Genomic DNA, 20,559 nt, shown 5'->3' on the forward strand with positions numbered 1-20,559 from the left:
CGAGTCAGTGCAACCACTGGAACCAGTACTATATCGTAGAACTAGCATGTGGGGCCGGGCATTGTAATACAAGATTCAGATGTTCTTCGAACATGCAAGGTTCCTGGAAACCCGAGATATCAACACAGAGAATGGCAAGGCTGGTTCGACTTCCAAAATAGCGTAGAAACACTCATGGTATCCTGTGATTTGCACCGTGACTTGTTCTACTGGTGGGCTATTGAACAGGAAATGTGGACTTTGATCTCCATGCTTTGGAGGATTCATTAATATTATGTAAAGAAAAGAGTCTAAAATCAGTGCCCAGGTTGCTAGAAGGCATTCAGGTCTACTACTAGCAGCTGTAGAAGTCGTAGCAAGGGTGTATATTTAAAGTTGCCCTCCACATCGGAAGCGTACGCGCGGTGCGCCAAACAAAGAACATGAAGAAATTAGCAATCTCACCCAAATAATGGGACCACTGCGCTACGTGACAAATTGGGCAAGATAAGACATGAACTACCAAGTCCTGGCACCCAACTGATGCATCAGACTTGAATATTGGACATCAGATCCACTGGCTCATGTGAGGTGTCACACCCGGAAGATATTTCCACCCAACGCATGGGGGTGTTCGGCAGTCAGAAGGAGATCTTCAGCTACAAAAAATTGGAGAACTGGAGAAAGCTTAACGGTAAAGCCATGCTACTGATCCACAAGAGCAATGACCCTGTATTCTCTAGTAGAGTCGCAAAGATCCGAGAACTGTGAAGGGAGGCGATCGGCAGGATCGGCGGGATAAGCCCAGAGGGGCGCTGTCAGGGGATTCAACAACCGTGGATCGAGCCAATTTGGCAATTAAGCATAACCGCGTAGCGCTCGCAGGTGCCATGGTTCCTGACCGGGGCGGCTGGTAGATCATGCTATGTATCATCTCTAGGATCTGGGGAGATTGGATGAACACTGGCAGTTTTGACGGGGCACAGGCAAAAGCCACGCCCCATTTATTTTCCGGGCCACTTCATCGTGCGTCACGCCGCATGGTTGAGTTGTCCATGACCCCACGTAGGCATCTTTAGTCTCCTGATTTTCAGGGTTTGGGAGGATCGAGCTGCTTTTGTGCGTCTTATGTTACCCGGGAAATTTTTTTTTTTTTTTTTGAGTTATTTTTCTTGGGATTTTTGCTTTTTCTTTCCTGCACTCTCTGGATTACTCGTCACAACTGCGCAGCATGTTCACGACCCTACCGCCTGTCACAGCCCTCACAGCCCCTTTGTGGCTCAAAAGCTGTGGCTTCGACACGACGAGACCCCCCCAGTATCTGGAACCCGCTGTGGTTGCAGATACCACCCTGCTCTTAGGGGTCTTCGGGAGCAGGGAGGGCCGGAGGGTTCATGGACTGCAGCGCGCTGAGGCCGAAGCCCTGTTTTGTGTTTGTTTTTTTTCCCCTTCAACGCCCCACTGCTGACAGCACTGCCCAACATGAAGCGGGGCTGCTGTTCAATGGCGAGCTGAGCCTTTATCCATTGGCAAATAGCGTGCTGCGATCACAGATCGTCGAAGTTCGCACCCTTGCATGATCCCCCCGACCCTTGTGGAGATGTATCGAGTTCTGAGAGAAACTTCGATATCATATTCACAAGCACCACGTCCGAGCGCACAATCGGACATCCACGTCTTCTAAACGGTCGAGGGCAAACGGTTTGAGTCTCCAACCCCGCCCATCCGAGGCAGTCCGCCCTCCCGAGAATGATCCGTTTCGTCCATGAAAAACCTCACCCTTGGAAACATACCAATTAACCACCAAAAGAGACCTTTCATATTCCGCCGCCGCAGGACCGAGGTCTCTAGTAGTTTGAGTAATTCGATCTGCAACCAGCATCCACCCGCCCGAGTGGTCTTCTGGTGATTCGCAGGATGCAGAATTGCCCCCGACCGCGCAAAAGCACCAGGCGAGCAGGGACCGCAGCATCGGGCCTTTTAGTGCCTCTAGTGCGATGGAGAGATTCTGGACCTCAACTTCTCAAGCCAACCAGCATGCTGCACGACCCCGCCGGGGGATTGTGCCGTGCCCCATATAGAAGAGTGCAGGGAGAAAGTCCTGCATGACATACGGTGTGACCCGTCAAATCGTACTTCAATTCTCACAGCATGTTTTCTTTCCTCTCCTTATCAATCCCGCAACGGATTGCGCCCTCTGCGCTTTCTCCTCCTTTCCTTTTTTCTTCTCGAGTTCTGGGGCATCGACGACCGGTATGGTTCCTGGCGACCTTCCACTTCAGCCTAATACGCTCTATCGCGTCCAAGTGACAGCGCGCGACTCCCTGCTCAGATCTGCTAGCGGAAACATCGACGTTTCAGAGGATTAACGTGGTAGCGTTAGCTGAAGCTACTTGAGAGATCCCGACAAGAATTCGAGCGTTGAGCTGCCGGCCGCAATCATCGTGATTGACAAGATACCGCAAACGGCAGTATCACAGAACCGTTAACGCGTGGAATCGGAGCGACCAATCAGAACATCGTCAAGACTTGGGCCACTCGGAGAGGAACCAGGTAAGATTGCTTTTCCTTTGAAGTCGCGAGGAGAGAGAACTACTGCGAAGACTATGGCCCTTGGGGGGTTCTCCAAGTCGCCCTAGGGGGCTCTCCCGCCCGGAATCCAGGTGGCTGACGTAAGAGTCCAAGCGGGCACCTGGGCAGCGCCGCGTGATTTGAATGTCATGCGGTCTATCTGATAATGGGGAAATGAACGCTGGCTGACGCTCTACAGAGTGGGGAGATCGAGGCGCATTCGGCCGTGCACGCACTAAAACTCAAACCCCCCTCTCGCCGGGCCCCAGATCCCTTGAGGCTGCTCATGCGGCTTGTATCGTGCATATCCGGGAATCCACTCTGACTGGAATGCTTAAACGCCGGACCAGGGACCGAGTCCACTTTTTGGCTGTTTACACGAAATTCCGCTGGTCCACGTCACAAATCGCGGCAAGCACCTGCATAGCCGGCGCCATCCAACCGTTGAAATCTTGGGGATTCACAACAGACCCAATAACACGACCAAGACGGCCAACTACCGTTTCGGCAGCCGAACCTTCCTTCGGAGGGCGGGGGAAATTTCAGCCACTCTGGTGAAGAGACCCAGGCAACAGCCAGTCAGAAAGCAGCGCCACCCTCCTCCGTTGGACCGTTCAAGGTTGCGAAGGCGAAAAAAACTAGTTGACTTAGTGTCGGGCCACCACAGATCCCTCGGTCGAATGTGCGCATCATTGTGCCTGTCCGATCGTCGCGCAGCCCATTAGTCCTAAGCGCGGTCGAGCCCAGCTGAAAGCCTCCACTTGGTCAGGCCCGACTTAACCGTCTACGGCTTAACTCGGTCGTAACGGTCAAAGAAAAAAAAAAAGATCGGGCTCCAGTTTAACTCCACTCTTCAGCTACAGTATCACGTTGCGGTGGCCAAACAGGATAGAAAGGGTGTGTTCTTGACTTTTTGCCCCTCAGAATTTCTAACAGCCTCCGACTCCTCATTGGGCACTCGGGGGGGGTTCTCTTCGGGAAGCTCAGACATTCATTCCTCGAATTTTCTGTAGAAGGTTTTTGCCCCCTCCCCCCTTTCGCAGTGCGTTCAAGCCGCGAAAAGCAGGTCCCGTGGCCGTCCGAGCCTGTGATTTGCTATCCTGAGGATTTCTTCATCCAATCGAATTCTGTCTGGCCCTTCCGATCGGACCTGGACCTTGCACCCCCGGACTTGTCTAATCTTTTTTTTTCTTTTTCTATTTTTTTCTTCTTCTCCTGCACCTATCCTGTCGGTGGATCACTTGCATGAGACCGGGTGGGATCTGCTAAACCCGGTGGTCGAAAGTTACGACCCTTCTTAGCTATAGGGCTATCAGTTAGCCATCAGGGCGAAGACCCCATTTTAAGGTTTTATTCTGGAACGGGCAAACGGTCACTTTGAAGACCCAAAGAGGAAAAGAGAACAAGAAATTTATCTACCAGGGCCAAAAGGCGGACGGAATAGTCGAGGAAGGAGCCTCCTAGGGCTGAAGGAAAAGAGCGTTCACGAACCAAAGAAAGAACCCCTTTGATTCGCGTCGAAGGACAAGGGAGGGGAAAATAAAGGGCAGACAAGAAAGCCGCGGGCGACCTCGAACAGAGAGGGACCCAACGACCCAGAAGACCCCCAAAGCCCCAAAAAGACTCAAAAGACCCAGGAAACCCTGTCGTCACCACCGGCCGGTTTCGTCGAGGTGATTCCTACTTCTCCCCCCTCCACTTCACCTACCCAATCCTTCAATTCCTGACAATTCCGCCAAACTTCCTAAAGCATCCGCTGGGATCCATGGGAATCGTCGCTCCTACCGTGAATCCCGCACCGGTCAAATCCAACCCACGACCCCACCATCAGTACCACCGACAGCTCCAACACCGGCAACGACATCGTGACTCGTCCTGTCTTTGCAATTTTGCAATTTCTACCGGGCAGACCCATTCTTTTTCTCTTCTTCTCCCCTTCCCTCCCACTCCTTCTCAACCCTTGTCTTTGCCTGAATCCATCCTCGGATCCATAGCTACCTTCCCGTCTTCCCGGACGTGGTTCGCAAGTGCGTGTGTGCGCGCCACTATCAATTCCCTTCTGGGTCGGTCCCACCACTCTTGTCTTGATGAGTGCACCTACGTTCGACGCCTCTCTCTCCCGCGAAGCTCTGAGGTTCGTACTCTTTGGTTTCCTTTAAAGAAAAATCTCATCCCCACCCCCCCCCCCTTCCAGTTTGTGGTCGCAACTCTTACTCGGTCGTTCCAGGGTTTCCCACTGACTATGTTGACAACAACCAGTTCTGACTTTGACCTGACCATTCGCCAGCAGCCCGACCGGGCGCGCGTGGCCGGGGGCAAGGAGAAGGAGCGTAAACCTATCGACCCTCCTCCCATCGTACAGCTACGAGTGCGAGAGGAGGGGACATATCTCGCTCAGTAAGTCGATTCCCTGGTGATTCTGCCCCAGCGCCGTTTCCCTCCAGTTCCTTGGGGCTTTTCCCTTGGGTTTTAGCCTTCCCCCGCCTTCAAACTGGATCTGCGTTACGGGGGGGAGCTTTGTCCAACGCGGGTGCTGATCGTCCCGGCACTTGGCCGATAACAGACATTATTTGCAAAGTCCCTATTATTTTATGTGCTGCAGCTTGTATGAGGCCAATGAGGATCAGCAAGTTTCGGTGCCGCCGTCACAGGCGCTAGCCGGAACCCTGGTTTCGTCCTGCACCGCTTAAAAGATGTGGACAACACTGGTAAGTGCTGACCCACCCACACGCGGGGAACCCTCTTTAACCCTTTCCACCCCTTTCTTTCCATCTCATGCCTATTGCGAAGACCCTATCTAACGATGACTAGATGGCGGTTTCTTTGTGTTTGGGGACTTGTCCGTCAAGATTGACGGCGAGTTCCGCTTGAAGTTCACCTTGTTCGAAATGCGACGGTAAGTCGTGGTCGCGGCGATTGCTGCGAGGCAAAGGCTAACGCTGGAATCTAGGGATATGGTTGTCTATCTCAAAACCATCCTGTCAGAGCGCTTCACTGGTACGTTCTCTATTGAGAAAGATGATAGCGGATTGAAAGAAGGTGGCCAGGCTGACACCCTTCCCTGCAGTGTACCCTCCGAAGAGCTTTCCAGGCATGATGGAGTCTACTTTCCTGTCTCGATCATTTGCGGATCAAGGAGTGAAGTTGCGTATCCGCAAGGAGCCCCGCACAGGAATGGCAATGTATGTACAATGTTTCCACTGCAATGGCGGCGTGGCCTGCCAAATGCTTACTTGTACTCCTCTCAGGAAACGAGCGGCTCCACCGCCGGACTACTCTCATGGGCTCCCTCCGCGATCTCCAGATCGGCAGCCAGTCCAGATTCCTCCTGCGTCAGCAGGATTCAGATACCCTGCGAGTACTCAAGATTACGGGTACGCTGCCTATGGGGCACCTACTAAGCGCCATCGTACTTCCATCGATTATGGACGACAGAGCATGTATCCTGACCCGGAACGAATGGCTCGCCCCATGGATACCTATGGCCAGCCAATATACCAGCAGCATCCCAATGCTTATCAGACGCCTGCCATGCAGTACTCGACGGGTCAGGTCGTGCCAGACTACGGGGTTCGTTCTATCCCCCAAGAGACGCTATGGAGTCAGCAAAAGCCGTACTTGTATTCCTGACTAACAAATCCTGTGAGTAGATGTCCTATGGCCTCCCACCGTCAGCTTCCATCCCCCAAATGTCCGATCCCACTCGAAGCAGCCAGCAAGCTGCAGTGGGTCAGTTGATGGCAATGAACCAACCTGGCACACCTGTACGACACCCCTCAGCGAACCAGTGAGCTTTGACTTTTTTCTGGAGGACTGTGCTAAGTACTTCTTTTCTTTTTTTCCGCCCTCAGACCTCGGACTCGAAAGGCGCAATGATGGCTCAAGATTATTCTCGGGCTGGCTACCCGGCCAACTCCACCGTCCTCCCTCCGTTGCAGGCAGGCTATCCCCAGGGCACGAATGGCGGCTCGCGCAACTACTTTGAGCAACCCTCGCCCGCGGTGACCCCGGTTCTCCCTTCACAGATGGTTGGCGGCGATCGATTTGGCTCCGCGCCCACGGACTTTGACATTCGACCCCCCGGATCTGCTAATGGAACTCCACGATGATAGGGGCTTCCACTATTTCATTTCTCTACGGTTTTCGCTCGTTCGCTTTCTCTGGGATTGCGAGGATGATCGACCTCGATGGTTCTTCCTGGCTCTAAATTACTGCTTCCTACTTCTCTTTTTTCTCCTTTTTTTTGTTTTTTTTTTCCCCTTTTTTTCCTTGTCTGTCTGGATAGACTGGGGTGTTAGATATTACGTTTATGGGTCTATGTTCACACTATGGGTGGCTCTGGGTTCTTGTTCTAGGCGCTGGAAGGTAGAAAATCGGGGGGAGGGAGGCTATTTTGTGTGTTTTTGTGTCGTTGTTGTTTTCAAAAGTGGTTATCTTTATTTCATGTACATATGGATCCACTGACTGTCAACGCTGCTACTCTTTAATCTACGAGCTTCTGGCTTAACCGCTCCTTCCTATTTGGGTTGTTAGTACTACCCACGCTCGCCTTCACTACATTCACACCATCTTCTTTCGCCTCAGCTCTCTCTCTTTCTCTCTCGTCACCCAACCGCGTCAACATGAACACGCAAGAGAGCCCGTTTCGCGATCTCGATCTATTTTGTGACTGGACGGGAGAACTTGCGGATCCCGTGCTGGTGCGACTGTGCCTCGAGGTAAGGGCGGCGCATGGACTTCCTCAGCACGCGTTAAATGCCTTGAATGGATTGCTGATTTGGCAAAAACATTATGACCAGGCTGAATGCGGGCCTTTGTTCGAATCCGTCGTCCTCGACGCGCGATCTTCTCACTTCGTTGGCATCGACGACTTCAGTATCGAACCTAGCAAACCAACATTGGGGAGCGTTCTGATTGACGACACTTTGGTACCGCTCGATGATCACTCTCTTCATGAAAATGCGTCGATAGTCGATCCTTGCTCGTTCACGCCGGAAGCCACTCATCGGACTATCGACGGTATTCAGTCCCCGAAGCACAGCGTATCAGAATTCAATGATAATGGGTCAGAGAAACCGGCTGTCACCGACATAGTGCTCCGGCACCTGTTTGGAGATAGTGTCCCGTCAGAGAACATATCCGATCTCACATTACCTGATTCTCCTAACTCGCGCAAACGGTCTGCAAGAGCTGCATCTCTCCCAGACTCTGTAACGGACTCGGAAAGATACAGCAACAGCTTCAGTCGAGGTATCAGACAGCACAAGTCTGTGTATTCTGCCTCTGGTTGTCCCACGCCACCCCAGGCCAGGGTAACTCCAAGCCGGATTCCGCGTCCTGTCAGTGTTCATCTACCTACCAATGTCCTGCCCGATCTCATCAAAACCCCTTCGTCGGATAAGGAGAATGTCCAGCCACCTAAGCTATCTATGATTCTATCGAAGCGCCAGGCGACTTGGATGCGAGAAGCCGTCAAGAAAGATCCCTCTGATAGAATTGACATCGCTTCTGTCACCGCATCTCGTGGCAATTCATGGGAGGATGGAAATAGTCGATGCCCGTCAAGCAATTCCGGAGACAGGATTTTTTGTGAGCCACAATTGACGCCTCCATACCGCGAAATTCCCTCTGTGGCCCCGGTGGACAAACCCTTCCTCTATATGCACGACAGCGTTTTCCACATTCGATGCTCCGCTGGGGTCCCATCTGGCAAATATAAGGTCACCATCTCCTTCTATCTGAGACTAGCAAACGGATCAACTAGAGGTTGGCGCGAGCTCGTCGTTCCAGGTCTACCTCGTCTGCACAATGACGACTGTGGGTATCTCTATTTCTGGACACCTCCTTCCCAGGGCATGGAGTTCCGTACAAGCCAGCTGAAGAGATACACCGTCAGTGAAAGCTGTCTCATGGGTCAATTTGATATTACCCCCACCATTGCTATTCCTTTGCGACCTTGCGATGGGAAATTCTATGGCTGGCTGAAGGACTTCCAGGTCAAGCAGAGTATTCGGTCAGATATTATCATCATTGATCCTGAGACCGGAACGGATCTTGTCAAATACTACGCAATCTGCTCAATCAATCTGGTCCAGCGTGACTTCTGGGCAGAAGAGTGTGGCCTTACCCTTTTCATTGACGGGGGACCTGAAGGGGCATTTTCTGGTCACCTCGGCGAACCCTTGGACAAGTTCCAGTTGATCAATCTCGAAGCACCTAACCCTCGGGTTGGTGTCTCTGAGCTGCAACTTACATGCTGCCCTTCAAACCTGGGCATGTTTGTCGTCAGCTGGGAGATCAGAATGCCGCATAAGAGGTTCTCGAGTTGGGTACCTCGTATTAGCGGGACAAGAGATCCTGATGTCCTGCTGCAGGAGCTCCAGGATGACTTCGTTGACGCCGAGGAAAGAGAGTCGTTACAGATTGTACAGCTCATGCCCTCGATATCGCACTTTGGGCGCCGGGAGTCAGTCCAGATGAAGCAATCGCCAACGCTACTGCAAATGGCGTGGAATTTTCGGCACCTGCTTTTGCTATGTCCCTTTCTGACGGTCATTACTGCGGGTCTCTATCTTGCTTCCCAGAGTATTTCTTGCGCCTGCACATTCAGCCTTACCGGAAGCGGATTTGAAGCGACATTGCCAGCCATTGATCCGCCCGAGATAGTAGAGGAATACTCAGCGCCTGCGGTCGAAGGAGGAGTTGTGCTTGTTACTTCTGCTGTTTCTGCCCATTTGCCGCTTCGCGATCGGTTTGACTATCTTTTAGGGTGGAGGGGTCCTATTCATCAAGAATGAGTTCGTTGTTTTGATCCATGGTCACGCAAGGGGCAACCTCCGATGTACGAATAACTTTATCAATCGCCTGGTGTAGAGGGGGATACGCTATTTGTGCCGTGTGACCCGGCCCCAAGTGCAATTATTTCCTTAGCTAGTACCTCTATTTCTGTAAATGCCATTATTCCGAGCCTCCACTCTCTATAAAACTCAATATCTCCCCAACCGCCCACTTCAAAACAACCTCCATCCCACCCTTCCCCTTCCCAGGCGCAACCTTCACCCCAGCATCCTCTCTAACATCCAATCCCTCCCCGACCCTCGTCACCAGATCTCCCTCCCCACTCGTCACAAGCAACCACTTATGATCCTCCACATACCGCGGCCAAACAACATCGTCCACATATCCCGGCGGATCAACCCAGAAGTTCTGCGGCGGCCGATCATCCTCCGCCTCAAGATCCACCTGCCCCCTTTCCACTCCCTCCCCCCTCCTCACCCCTTTCCCTCTCCTCCTGCTGCGGCACCCCCGGCGCCGGCCCAATAGTCACATACCCACTTCTTCCCTCCCTTCGCGCCTTCACAGCCGAATACCCCGCGGGCAAAAACAGCGGGAGCTGAATCTGCGCCTGCACAGGCCGCAGGGGGCTGTCCGCCCCCGGCGCACAGTACAGCAAAAACCCTTCCAGAAACGCAATCGTCGGGATGGGCGTGCCTGAGACCCGCCAGAGCGCGCGAGACGTGCTCCCGGAGATCCGCGACCACGGCATCCGGGACGCCCGAGTCTGTCGCATCATTCTGGTCCTCTTTGCTCTGCAGGCGTGGCGGGAGGGTTCCGTGCTGCCGTACGTAGGCTAGGGCTTGCGCGAGGAAGGCTGTGTCGATTGCGGCGGCGGTGTCCCAGTCTTGGACTGTTTGGCCGGAGGGGGTTGTTGTGTATGGGATTCTGGGGTCATAGCTTAGAGATCTTGTTTATTTTTTTTTCTAGGGGAGAGTCGCTGGGTTCTTACTGGTCATCTGGGTAGTAGAAGTCGTCTTCGTGGATGATGAAGGTATGCAGGGTGGCGGAGCTGAGGGGCACGCCGGAGAAAATGCGCTGGAGGAGGCGGGCGAGGGTGGTCTTACCGCTGGAGGAGGGGCCTGAGATGCCGATTATTACGGCTTTCGAGGTATCGGGGGTGTTTTGCGAGGCCATTTTGGGTAAGCTTGAGCTTGGGGAAGCTTGGAAGCTTGAGACAGTTGTTGATGGGGCTCGGAGGAGGGGCTTATCGTGGCTTATCGGGGCTATCGATGATCTGGATCTGCGTTATCGTGCAGGTGCCGCTAACGGGACTTGGTCAAGTGCTGTTATTGGGTTTGGCAGTTGGATTATATCGTTTTCTTCATAGACCCGCCAGGTTTGGTTGTGGAGTGATCTTTTGAATATGCCCGAATGCCGGATGACCATAGACATCTTTCTCGTTCCCTCGCAACTGTTACAGGCCCGACTGATTGACAGTATTCAGCTCTTGCTCATGGGGTTTCCGTGTACAACCTTGGAAGTATGGATGCTTATTACTTATCTGCTATTATACCAGTCAATCTGCTGCTCTTTGTTTCTCAGGCTGAGATACTATGTAACCGGAGAATATTTCAAGAGGCCATATTCTTGCCTCCCGTTCTATCTTGCCCCTACATCGCATTCTATCGCCCGTGCTATTATCGTACATCATCGTCTCTCTGAACTTTTGGACTTCAGAAAAGATTCTTGGAGATAAAACTGAGACTAATGAAAGCTGAGCCCGAACAGTTTCATGGCCAGTGGTGGAGAGCATACTATGATGTTCAGTAACGGACTAATTGTTTTGACGACTGTTCTCGGTGTGTCGATCTGCGTGATCGTCGGTGTCATCGCATTCCGTTATATCACAGTTGACCTGGGCATCTTGACGGTGAAGAGCTCGCAGGTTGTTGCTTTAGGAGTTGGGAGCCCTCTAGCCGGTTCATCACTGGTGTACCGGTTAAGTAACAGAGTAGGATAGAGTTCCGAGCTCAGTATATCTTGATGTAGTTTGCTGCTGGGCTTTTTGCCACGGGCGTTCGAACTGTATGTACCAACGCTGCTGTGGATAGTGAAAAGGTCACAGCTCAACGAGAACCGGAGGAGCTGGTCGATGCTGACCTTCCGAAGAGTAGGTGGGGTATTTGCGTGGTCATTTGGAGCTCGCTTTATTTGTAACTAAACTTTCGATTCCTTCTCTCAACCCTGGGACATTTTTCTTCCATTTATCATCTTCACTTGAATGTGTATTCAGGGATCTTGAACTGTGAGGAGCTCCATGTCACACCGCCATCCTTTGATTTGAGGTCACCAGTAACACCTTGGCTTTTGACCAGCGTAGAGCCGTAGGCGGGATCTGCGTCGCTAAGAGTGATCTTTGTATCGATCCACTCTGGAGAATATCCATTAGCAGAGAAGCTAGGTAACCTGCGGTATAGACTTACGGTGTGAAGGAACAGTGCCGCAAGTGCCCTGGTCCTGGCATGTCACAAAGCTCCCCCAGCTTTTGGCTTCAGCCTCACCGGCTGTCCGATTTGAGACATCATTGCCGTTCAAGATGATATATTGAGTATATTTCTGACTAGATTCATCGTAGACATCTGCACTGGTAGTTAGTCATGCTTCCACGGTCTTCGGATCACCTGCTCCTTACAGTGCATTGTAACATGATCACCTGGCGAAGCAGCGGTATTTGGCACAGGGATTGGAGCCCGAGTGTTCGCTATCGGCAAAGAACTTCGGTTAGCGAATTCTAACTACAGACCCGGACTAATCAAATGTACCTGGGGTCTGTATGAGGGTGTAAGCAAGCACATCCCATGTACTATCCGAGTTCGTTGCTTCGAATCGAATTATGTCTTCACCGGCGGCGGTATCCATGCCGGCCGAGAGCAAGAGAGTCCCCGTGGACCCGCGTGGGCTATCTGGGAGAATCAGGGTGGAGATAGCCTCAAGGATGTAAATCCCCGAAGACACATGGCCGGTATTGAATGTAGGGCCGGTGGCATCGGCCTTGGCGTAACCGAGCACCGCGATCAGCGCATATACGCTCGTTGCAGAGATCTTGACATGCATATTGGCAAGTGTTCAGTACTCTAACCCTGCTGATAGGAGATGGGCAGATGAAGAAGCTGAAGGAGTCCCTTTTTGAGGTGCGAATTATGCAAGATTACAAAATTCTCATGCTCCAAGCAAGGGATCTTTCCCCTGATCTCGGTAAGCGCTCTGGTCACCCATGGAATACTCTCAACCCCACACAACGATTTGTGTAACAGATGTCTCACTCCAGCTCATGGGATAGAAGCGCAGGAGGCCTACCCCCGCGAAGCTTCTCTAGGGATGAAGCTCAGAAATACTTGTGTGGGTCAGGAATGTAGCTGGTATGCCCGCATCGGCCGATCTACGAGATCGACCGGTGCGGGAGCCGCCGTCGTTTCATAATTCAAGGGCCTATGGCGAACACGCCGTCGAACATAGAATCGAAATTGAAGCTTTGTCTGCCTGTCGCATATTTTCGAACGGACCCGATGAACGGATGTTCGAGAGGTGGTCGAGTCCAATTTGTTTGTCACTTTCCAGCCGCATCGACTAATGATGCTGTGTCACCTAGCTGTGTCACCTGCAAAAGTCCGACTAGGCACAGCCCTAGTAGTTATTTGGGGTAAGATTTCTTTCCATGCTAGTGTTTTTTCCCCTTCTGGTATAGACGGCTTGAATTGACCTCTACTGTCCGGGGACAATAGAAGAGGGACCGCGTTTGGACCCCCAACGGGACTGCTACTACCTCGACTGCTGATTCGGAACCTACGCTGTGCCACACAGATTCAAGGGAAGGGGTAACAAAAAAGTTACCAAAAAACATACAACAGTCAGGATTCCCATGTGGTCACCCACCATAGTACTAACTGACCGGCGTGTGGCTTAAGTACGGCTGAGCGGACGGGAAGCCCTGTTCTCCACACCCTATGGTCGTATGTGCTTGCTAGCAGATTGAAGGAGACCATATCCTCCGATGGTCTTGAATGGAATGTATACCGTTGCTTTAGCGTCGCGCGACTCGAGGTGAATAGGGTGAATGCGTAATAGACGGGTGAGAAGCTGGGTGAGAGCGGGTGATTCTCACCCTCCGTCGCGCGCCCCCGCACTGGCCCTCTCAGCTGGGCTTAGACGCAGCGTTATTGGCTTGCCACGATCTGGCTGAACCAGTGGTCTCTTGGCACTTGTAGATACCGTCGAATTTCCAATCAAGGATTGGATGTTACAAGGCCAAGTGTGCTTCCTATCCAGAAGGACGAGTAAAGGAAAACGGGTAGTAGCCCTTGCATCTGCTAGATACCCCATTATCGGTCGAACTTGTATGTGAGAATGACAAAGTTAACACGATCGTTCGATTGTGAAGGGTCGAGCACTAGACGAACGCATCTCCCATCCTCCTTGACAACCTCGGCTTTAATTCAACCCTTATTTCACATCCATTTTCGACCTCGACTTGCATTCTATGTACTGACTCGGAACTGCATGCATAAAAACAATTGACATGAAGTCCCACATCCACCTTGCCAACTTGTTACGCGCCTTCTGAGCCGTGTTTCAACAGGTGATCCCCTTCACTCGCCCATCAAGCTTCTAGATCGGACGATCCTCCACGTATATTTGAGCCCTATTCTGGTTGGCAACCTTGATGGCAATCACAGTTCCCTGGCCAGGGAGATTCCGATTTCCAGGCACATGATATGTTCTGATGACTGGATTGAGTCCCAGTTGTCGAAGAGATGAAGTCATTATCTCCATCTGATCAGGCAAAGCCACAGCTCCTTGGAACCAAGCACAAACGACGGCCGTGTCCGCTGAAGGAAAGTACCCTCTGTTTTGTTGATATAGAGCAGCCACGCGACTCATCATATAACGAGCGTTGTTATCACCGGCGAACGGGTCGGGCGATGGTTGCAAGGGTTGGGGAGGGATATGAGCAAGAATGGCACCATGTGCGGATGTTATGATAACGACAGAGCATGAGCCAAGGTCCCTGGTACCAATGGCCGCCATTTGTTGGAAAGAAAGAAACTGGACGTCGCCCATTGGGACCACAAGAACGGCACGAGACGCCTGCCATTGAGCGAGAATACCTGATCCAGACATTTTGGGGAATCGTATTGAAGATAGCAGTATATATGTTTGCTCAGAAGACTTAAAACGTTCTGTCTATCAAGAGTGATTGCCTGCTACTTATAGCCTCCAAAGAAACTGCTGTACAGAACGCTATAACAATGACTTTCACGTACTGGGCTGTTCTGTCAATCCTAACCAATGGACTGCACCTTTTTTCCAAAGCCAGCCGCCCATCCTAAAACTCATAGTAAGTTCAAGTCTCCAATTAGGAGCCTTACTAGCCCCACTCAGATGCGACTCAGGCGCTACCAGGGAGGAGTGGGACTAACAGAACCCGGGTAGGTGTCAAGAAAAGTGGAGCCCTTACTTTCGGGACCAATTGATTGGTCCGGTACTGGAATTCTGGATTATTTGGGGACTCAAGTTATTATTAGGAGTATTGCAACCTGTCCTTGGTCGCACGGATCATTCTGCCTTTTTTTTCTCAGTCAATCAATTCTTTTCACGAAGCCAGCTCCGTCTCTCATCTAATTCGCTGCCATGTATACTGGCCAATACTGTATCAGCTGGCTCCCACACTAGGCTTTTCCCTCCCTGGTGTGGTACTAACAGTAAGACAGCGTTTTTGCTGCAAAACACACCGCCTATTGTTCACAGCTTCTAATTGGTTAACACAGCTTAAGGGATTACACATGCGGCGTCTGCTGACTTCGAAATAACTTAAATACCTCTCCCTCGCCGCCGACTGCTAAGTACATTACCTCCCGCTTCATTGAAGGCCAAAGTAAGCGTGACATCAAGTTTCTCATCCAGCCCGCCATGGACGTCCTGGCCCCCCCCAGACTACTTCCCGGTCCAGCCGAGCGAATATCCTCAAATTCCAACTCGAACGCCGGCAGCGACTCTTGAGAAATTGCAAGCTTCTTGCGTCAGTGGTGATATCTGGAAATTTCGCGAGATTCTTGACTCGCAAAGTTCTTCATCGGAGGACTTTGATATATGCGACTTCTATGCGATAATGATCGAAGCTATCAGACTAGACGATGTACAGTTCATCAAAGAGCTTCTTGATCGCGGCTTGCCTATGGATCCACTCTATGCATTGGAAGCCGTCAAAGTGAAGGGAAAAAAGGCTCTAGAAGTTTTTCTTCAAAATGGATGGAATATCAATGAGCCTATAAGCGAGCTCAAACCTCCCGTACTAGGGTAAGACGCGTCCCAATATCTAATCCATGTCCTCAGAGATACCGTTATAACATTTCTTTAGCAATGCTATTTCAGATGAGGAGATGGCAGCTTGGCTCCTTGATCATGGAGCTGATCCCAATCGACAATGTGTTATTGATCTCACCCCACTTTCCCTTGCTGTCGAGAGCGCCCCAATATCAGTCATCCAGCTCATGCTCAGTCGTGGCGGAGATACCCGAAAAGGCCAGCTTCTTCATCACGCAATTGAACGGCATTCGGATAACATTGCGGTCTTAAGTCTTGTCGTCGAAAAGGGGGCAGCTATCAATTCAACTATGTACGAGGGCCATTATCCTTCTCGAGCACTATTCTCTTTTATGAATCTTGGAACGCCTCTGCACAAGGCTGTTGAACTCGGAAAGGTGGATGTGGTCCGCTACTTGGTCAGCAAAGGAGCGAACCCCAGTATTCAAGATGCAAAAGGTCGCACAGCTCTGGAGTATGCACGAATGTTAAATCAATCGGAGGTTATTCAGGCACTCGGGGACGGCAAGTAGTTTGTCATTCTCTTTTCCAGGATACGCTCCGTTGTATATCTGTCGGATGGTCTGCTCCACAAATTCAAGTTACCGTTTCCCCACATTCGAAATTGGAGTTATCTTAAGCGCGCTTTAATGTAGTCTCTTGCAAGTAGCACAATCATCTTTCTTTAAGGCCTCCAAAACAACAACCAACAAGAGCTTGACTATGCTGATATTGCAATCGAACCTCGGATAGCAAGTACATCTGCATTCGCGCCTTACTGCAACGCCCGTTTCTCAGCTACGCGCCGAGCCGGGTATGTCTGGCTGCAGAGGCCTTTATGGCAGGAGACTTAGGCACATATGCCCACCCAGGGGGTGGGTAATGAAACCTCCGGATGAAGACACAATCTTCCTCAGCTGTTCCACATATTCAGCTTTAACGCAGCTCACCTTTTCGACGTCCTCGTTTACTTTTCCTTTTCCTCTCAACTGACCCTTCATCTTCCGAGCTTGGCTGTTCCGGAGGAGTTTGAGGCCGGCGACGCTTTCCAGCTCCCGGGCGTAGTCTATTGATAGAGCCCTGTAGTAGCATCTGCCTTCGCTGTTCTTCTTCTCTGAAGACACAAAGATCTCCCTCCCAGTCCAGCTCCGTCTTTTCGGTACTGTTACCAATGCCCGCTTTCTCGCCAGGAAAGTCACAGTCATCCAGTGCAACCGCTGCTGGAAATGGCACAACCCCCGGTCGTGTGCACGACCCCCAAAATGCCGTCTCTGCGGCTCGTCTGAACACACGGAAGAAGGGCATACCAACAACTGCTCTACCCCAGGCCTTCATTGCTGCCCTCCAAGATGTTTCCACTGCCACGGACCCCATCCAGCGGACTTCCCTGAGTGCCTACTTCGCCCTAGAGCGGGTATCACTCGCACTAAGGCACGAGTAGAAATTCGAAAGACGAGCGTAATCAATCTAGCAAAGGCTCGAACAGACCAAGGCTGCTCCTCAGAGCGCCCTACGGACACACAAGAGCAAACTATGGCCATAGACACACCCCACACGCAAATCCAGGTCGTCTCCCCTTTTCGACCGACCACTCCTCCACCTCAGGAGCCACCAAAAGAACCCCCGGCCACAGCCGGCACAGTGCGGTTTGCAACCCCTAAACCACAAAACCGGTTCAACTCACTTCTCGAAGAACAACTATGATCTTTTGGAATTCCACCCGCAAAGAACTTCTCACGCTACTTCAGCTAAACGTCGGACGGGGCGCTGACTCACACGTAATCGCCCTCACACTGGCCTTCACCAACAACATCGACGTTGTACTTATACAGGAACCGTATATATTCTCTAACCTCAGCCGGCAAATCACAAAGAGACATCCATCATATGAATGTTTCTCCGGAAATGGACCTACAAAATAATCATTCAGAGAACATACGTGGGATTATCATATTTTCTATGCTCTCTTTTTGGAATAGTGGTATGTAAAATCATTGAAAGCATAGCTTATCACTTTCTAAAAAGAACTGTCCACATTACAGAGCAAAGAACAGGATAAGGAGGAAAAGGCAAGACAGAAAAAAAGGCTCGAAGTGAGTTATACAGTGTGAAGGAGCATCCGTGGGCTGATGTCCCGCGCATGAACCAAAAGAGCACTATATCCGCACTTCATGTGCGGATATGCCCAGGCACGCCTTATATAGTACAACAAAGTGTCAACAGAAGAAAATATGTGCAGGGAACCTAAATGAAAAAGCCCGTGAAAGCGAATGCGATAGTCAAAAGATATCCTGCCGATAATTTCGAGCCACTGTTGGAATAGAAGGATGTTCCAGAGGGCGTGACCGCCGGGGGAAACGGCTGTAGCAGGGTGCGTAGGGAGCGAGGTTTCGCAGTCACAAGGAACGACTGTTGTAATGGTTTTGAATTTAGAGCAGTGGCTCGTTGTCGCCAGAGAAGTAGCTGATGCTGCTGGGGCAGTGGATGATGTTGGAATTACCAGTACAACCGATGTCGTGCTGCCAGCAGGTACGGTGCTAAATCCAACCTTTGGGACTGTTACAGTGTGAGATGCCCATGTGACGGTCGTGCAAGGAGTTTCCATAAGGGGACTAGTCGGGGCAGTGGCCGGGGCAGTGATCGAGGCCCACGACGGGGGGGGCACTTGCTGCAGAGTTGGTGGGCCGAGGCTGAGGCTGAGAAATCTGACTTGAAGCCACGCTAGTAGTTGGAACAAGGCCAATAATATCGGGATTCTTTGGGATGTATGGTGCACAAATGCCTGCGAAGTAGGATAACGCGGAGTCCTTTTCCTTCTCAGATTCGCCCCAGGCGTGAATGCAAGCCTCCACCTTCTCTGTGAACTCAGAAGAGGGACAGAAGCAAGCAGCATCGCTGTTGGAGTGACATTTCGGGATTGTGAGCCACGTATTCATGCATTTCGGTAGCAAGTTAGGGCAAGAAACGGGGACAACAGGTGCACCAGGGGTACCAGGGCTTGTGGTGATTGCCGGTGGCCTGGAATTAATTACCGGTGGGATAGAACTGGTTGATACCGCCGGCAATGAAGAGGGACACACGGTGGTTGACGTAGTATAAGTGGATATAACAGTGGAATGTGCAGGACAATCGGTCACTGTTGGGGGGCAGTTGGTCACGGTAACCTCCATCGTTTTCCACACAGTGGAAGCTTCGGCGTGGAAGATGGTTTATTCCATGCTTTCGAAGTGATACTTGGTTCGATCCATGCACCCGAAGTGATATCTGGTTCAGTCCATGCATCCGAAGTGATACTTGGCTTGTTCTCAGGAACAACCGAAGGTACTTCTTGGGCGCTACTCGGGCTTGGAGAAGGTGGAGGTGGTAGATGACCAGGCGGCTTCGTTCCCTTGGAACAGTCAAAGTCCATCTGATGGATACTGAGATCACATTCCCCGAATTTGCTATCCTCAGGAAGAGTGAATTCAACCGAGACAGCACCGCCACATTGTTGATTGACAACATCGACCCCCTCGGGGGAGCTGGAAGCCAATTGATGACAGTAAGATCCATCTGCCATCTCATAGTTCAGCATCAAAAGAGTGTCACGGGATGTGGAAAGATGGAACTTCTGAACTGAAAACGGGGCTTGAGTTGCCTCCACTTTCACCGCATAGCTGTCGTCCTGAGAAAGCTTCGCCGCAATGCATTTCCCCTGGGTCCAAGATCAATAAATATCTTCCGCCACTAGAGTGATCTGAACATACCCCGGAAGCACCACACACATCTCTAGCAGAGAACCCGTCAAATTTGAAGCCTTCGAAGCTCCAGTTGTCACCATTGGCAAGTTGGGACCAGTCAAACCCAGATTGCTGAGGCCCCAGACAAGAGTTATCGGTATTTTCAGGACTTGGGTAGCATGTGTCGGTGCCCCACCACTTCAAGATTTTCAGTCAGCTTACTGGTCGTCATCTGTAGGCGGACCAATACTTACAAGACCCGAAGGATGAGCAAGGACACCGATGTTCAAAAGGGATAGTAAAGCGAATGTCCTCATCATGAAATCCTTTGCTTCAGTAATCGAATCGACTATGAATTGTGAAATCCAAGGCACAGTCAGAGAGTGCCACCTGCTGGTTAGTAAAGAAGGTGAAAGAAAGAAGAACGGAGATGGCGAAAATTGTCGACGATAGGCGCGTTGTAGAACGCAATGCGGCGTCAAAGATATCTTTTTATATTACCACATCTGGGAATTTGACAATGCTGTTGATGCGCTACTCCTTCCTCTATCCATGAAAAACAAAAACACTCCGAGATAAGCTCATAAGGCTCGTAACCAGGGAGACTGAGCATAGGGAATTAACGCCACTAGTACTAATGTCTTCGTGGAATTTTCCATCTAAAAGCCTTGGACGATATGACAAAAGAGGAAACAGGCTTGCCAGAAAATGATACATTCCATGTTCCTTGATGTGGAAAAGCTTTCCGCTAAATCAACCCAATCTTTCTTTAGACACATTCATTTCCACTTAAACCTCCGATCTGTGCAGGGGACCCCCTTGTTTCAGTCCAAATCGGGCATTTTCGCTTTCCCCAATCTTCAGATCGAGACCCGTGGATATGTAGCTCATATGTGGGCTGCTGATCACTATCAACTGAGACCCTGCATTCCCCGATTCCAATTATAGATATAGGAAGGACTGATTGATTTCTGGCTATAGGAGCCGACATCCAAGATTCTGGCCTAGAAGAGAGTTTAAAGTCGGAATGGCATTTTTGTTCGAATTCTTCGCTTCCTTGATTCAGAGGCTTCTTAGTGCTGACAAGTTATCATATCCTCAGTGCTAACCTCATTACTAGTAACTATTCAGCACTAAACCATGACGTAGCTAC

At 51.0% G+C, this 20,559-nt stretch overlaps 11 protein-coding genes across 11 annotated transcripts; 5 read left to right on the top strand and 6 right to left on the bottom strand.

Moving 5' to 3' along the window:
- Positions 1-4,637: 4,637 nt before the first annotated feature.
- vosA lies at positions 4,638-6,659 on the top strand (the record flags this gene model as incomplete). Its single annotated transcript, XM_058477865.1, has 9 exons — positions 4,638-4,684; positions 4,810-4,947; positions 5,182-5,258; positions 5,362-5,446; positions 5,501-5,547; positions 5,618-5,732; positions 5,799-6,120; positions 6,201-6,314; positions 6,402-6,659. The coding sequence occupies 9 exons, from the start codon at positions 4,638-4,640 to the stop codon at positions 6,657-6,659; spliced, it is 1,203 nt and encodes a 400-aa protein (XP_058328210.1).
- A 513-nt stretch (positions 6,660-7,172) lies between these two features.
- N7468_008570 (uncharacterized protein) lies at positions 7,173-9,347 on the top strand (the record flags this gene model as incomplete). Its single annotated transcript, XM_058477866.1, has 1 exon — positions 7,173-9,347. The coding sequence occupies one exon, from the start codon at positions 7,173-7,175 to the stop codon at positions 9,345-9,347; it is 2,175 nt and encodes a 724-aa protein (XP_058328211.1).
- A 160-nt stretch (positions 9,348-9,507) lies between these two features.
- On the bottom strand, positions 9,508-10,521 carry N7468_008571 (ribosylnicotinamide kinase; the record flags this gene model as incomplete). Its single annotated transcript, XM_058477867.1, has 3 exons — positions 9,508-9,810; positions 9,882-10,284; positions 10,337-10,521. The coding sequence occupies 3 exons, from the start codon at positions 10,519-10,521 to the stop codon at positions 9,508-9,510; spliced, it is 891 nt and encodes a 296-aa protein (XP_058328212.1).
- A 625-nt stretch (positions 10,522-11,146) lies between these two features.
- On the top strand, positions 11,147-11,347 carry N7468_008572 (uncharacterized protein; the record flags this gene model as incomplete). Its single annotated transcript, XM_058477868.1, has 1 exon — positions 11,147-11,347. The coding sequence occupies one exon, from the start codon at positions 11,147-11,149 to the stop codon at positions 11,345-11,347; it is 201 nt and encodes a 66-aa protein (XP_058328213.1).
- Positions 11,348-11,600: 253 nt separating this feature from the next.
- On the bottom strand, positions 11,601-12,441 carry N7468_008573 (uncharacterized protein; the record flags this gene model as incomplete). The annotated part of the gene is made up of 4 exons (XM_058477869.1): positions 11,601-11,758; positions 11,811-11,966; positions 12,020-12,088; positions 12,150-12,441. 4 exons carry the CDS (start codon positions 12,439-12,441, stop codon positions 11,601-11,603), a joined length of 675 nt encoding a protein of 224 aa, XP_058328214.1.
- A 1,044-nt stretch (positions 12,442-13,485) lies between these two features.
- N7468_008574 (uncharacterized protein) lies at positions 13,486-13,707 on the bottom strand (the record flags this gene model as incomplete). Its single annotated transcript, XM_058477870.1, has 1 exon — positions 13,486-13,707. One exon carries the CDS (start codon positions 13,705-13,707, stop codon positions 13,486-13,488), a length of 222 nt encoding a protein of 73 aa, XP_058328215.1.
- A 285-nt stretch (positions 13,708-13,992) lies between these two features.
- N7468_008575 (uncharacterized protein) lies at positions 13,993-14,505 on the bottom strand (the record flags this gene model as incomplete). The annotated part of the gene is made up of 1 exon (XM_058477871.1): positions 13,993-14,505. One exon carries the CDS (start codon positions 14,503-14,505, stop codon positions 13,993-13,995), a length of 513 nt encoding a protein of 170 aa, XP_058328216.1.
- A 261-nt stretch (positions 14,506-14,766) lies between these two features.
- N7468_008576 (ankyrin repeat domain-containing protein) lies at positions 14,767-16,220 on the top strand (the record flags this gene model as incomplete). The annotated part of the gene is made up of 3 exons (XM_058477872.1): positions 14,767-14,813; positions 15,289-15,681; positions 15,743-16,220. 3 exons carry the CDS (start codon positions 14,767-14,769, stop codon positions 16,218-16,220), a joined length of 918 nt encoding a protein of 305 aa, XP_058328217.1.
- Positions 16,221-16,858: 638 nt separating this feature from the next.
- Positions 16,859-17,391, top strand: N7468_008577 (uncharacterized protein; the record flags this gene model as incomplete). Its single annotated transcript, XM_058477873.1, has 2 exons — positions 16,859-17,101; positions 17,164-17,391. The coding sequence occupies 2 exons, from the start codon at positions 16,859-16,861 to the stop codon at positions 17,389-17,391; spliced, it is 471 nt and encodes a 156-aa protein (XP_058328218.1).
- Positions 17,392-17,966: 575 nt separating this feature from the next.
- Positions 17,967-18,292, bottom strand: N7468_008578 (uncharacterized protein; the record flags this gene model as incomplete). Its single annotated transcript, XM_058477874.1, has 2 exons — positions 17,967-17,998; positions 18,034-18,292. The coding sequence occupies 2 exons, from the start codon at positions 18,290-18,292 to the stop codon at positions 17,967-17,969; spliced, it is 291 nt and encodes a 96-aa protein (XP_058328219.1).
- Positions 18,293-18,841: 549 nt separating this feature from the next.
- On the bottom strand, positions 18,842-19,723 carry N7468_008579 (uncharacterized protein; the record flags this gene model as incomplete). The annotated part of the gene is made up of 3 exons (XM_058477875.1): positions 18,842-19,381; positions 19,434-19,604; positions 19,661-19,723. The coding sequence occupies 3 exons, from the start codon at positions 19,721-19,723 to the stop codon at positions 18,842-18,844; spliced, it is 774 nt and encodes a 257-aa protein (XP_058328220.1).
- Positions 19,724-20,559: the final 836 nt, after the last annotated feature.

Source organism: Penicillium chermesinum (assembly GCF_028974085.1).
Source record: "Penicillium chermesinum strain IBT 19713 chromosome Unknown utg000006l:1.0-2335141.0:1.0-2336784.0, whole genome shotgun sequence".
Taxonomy (NCBI): Eukaryota; Fungi; Ascomycota; class Eurotiomycetes; order Eurotiales; family Aspergillaceae; genus Penicillium; species Penicillium chermesinum.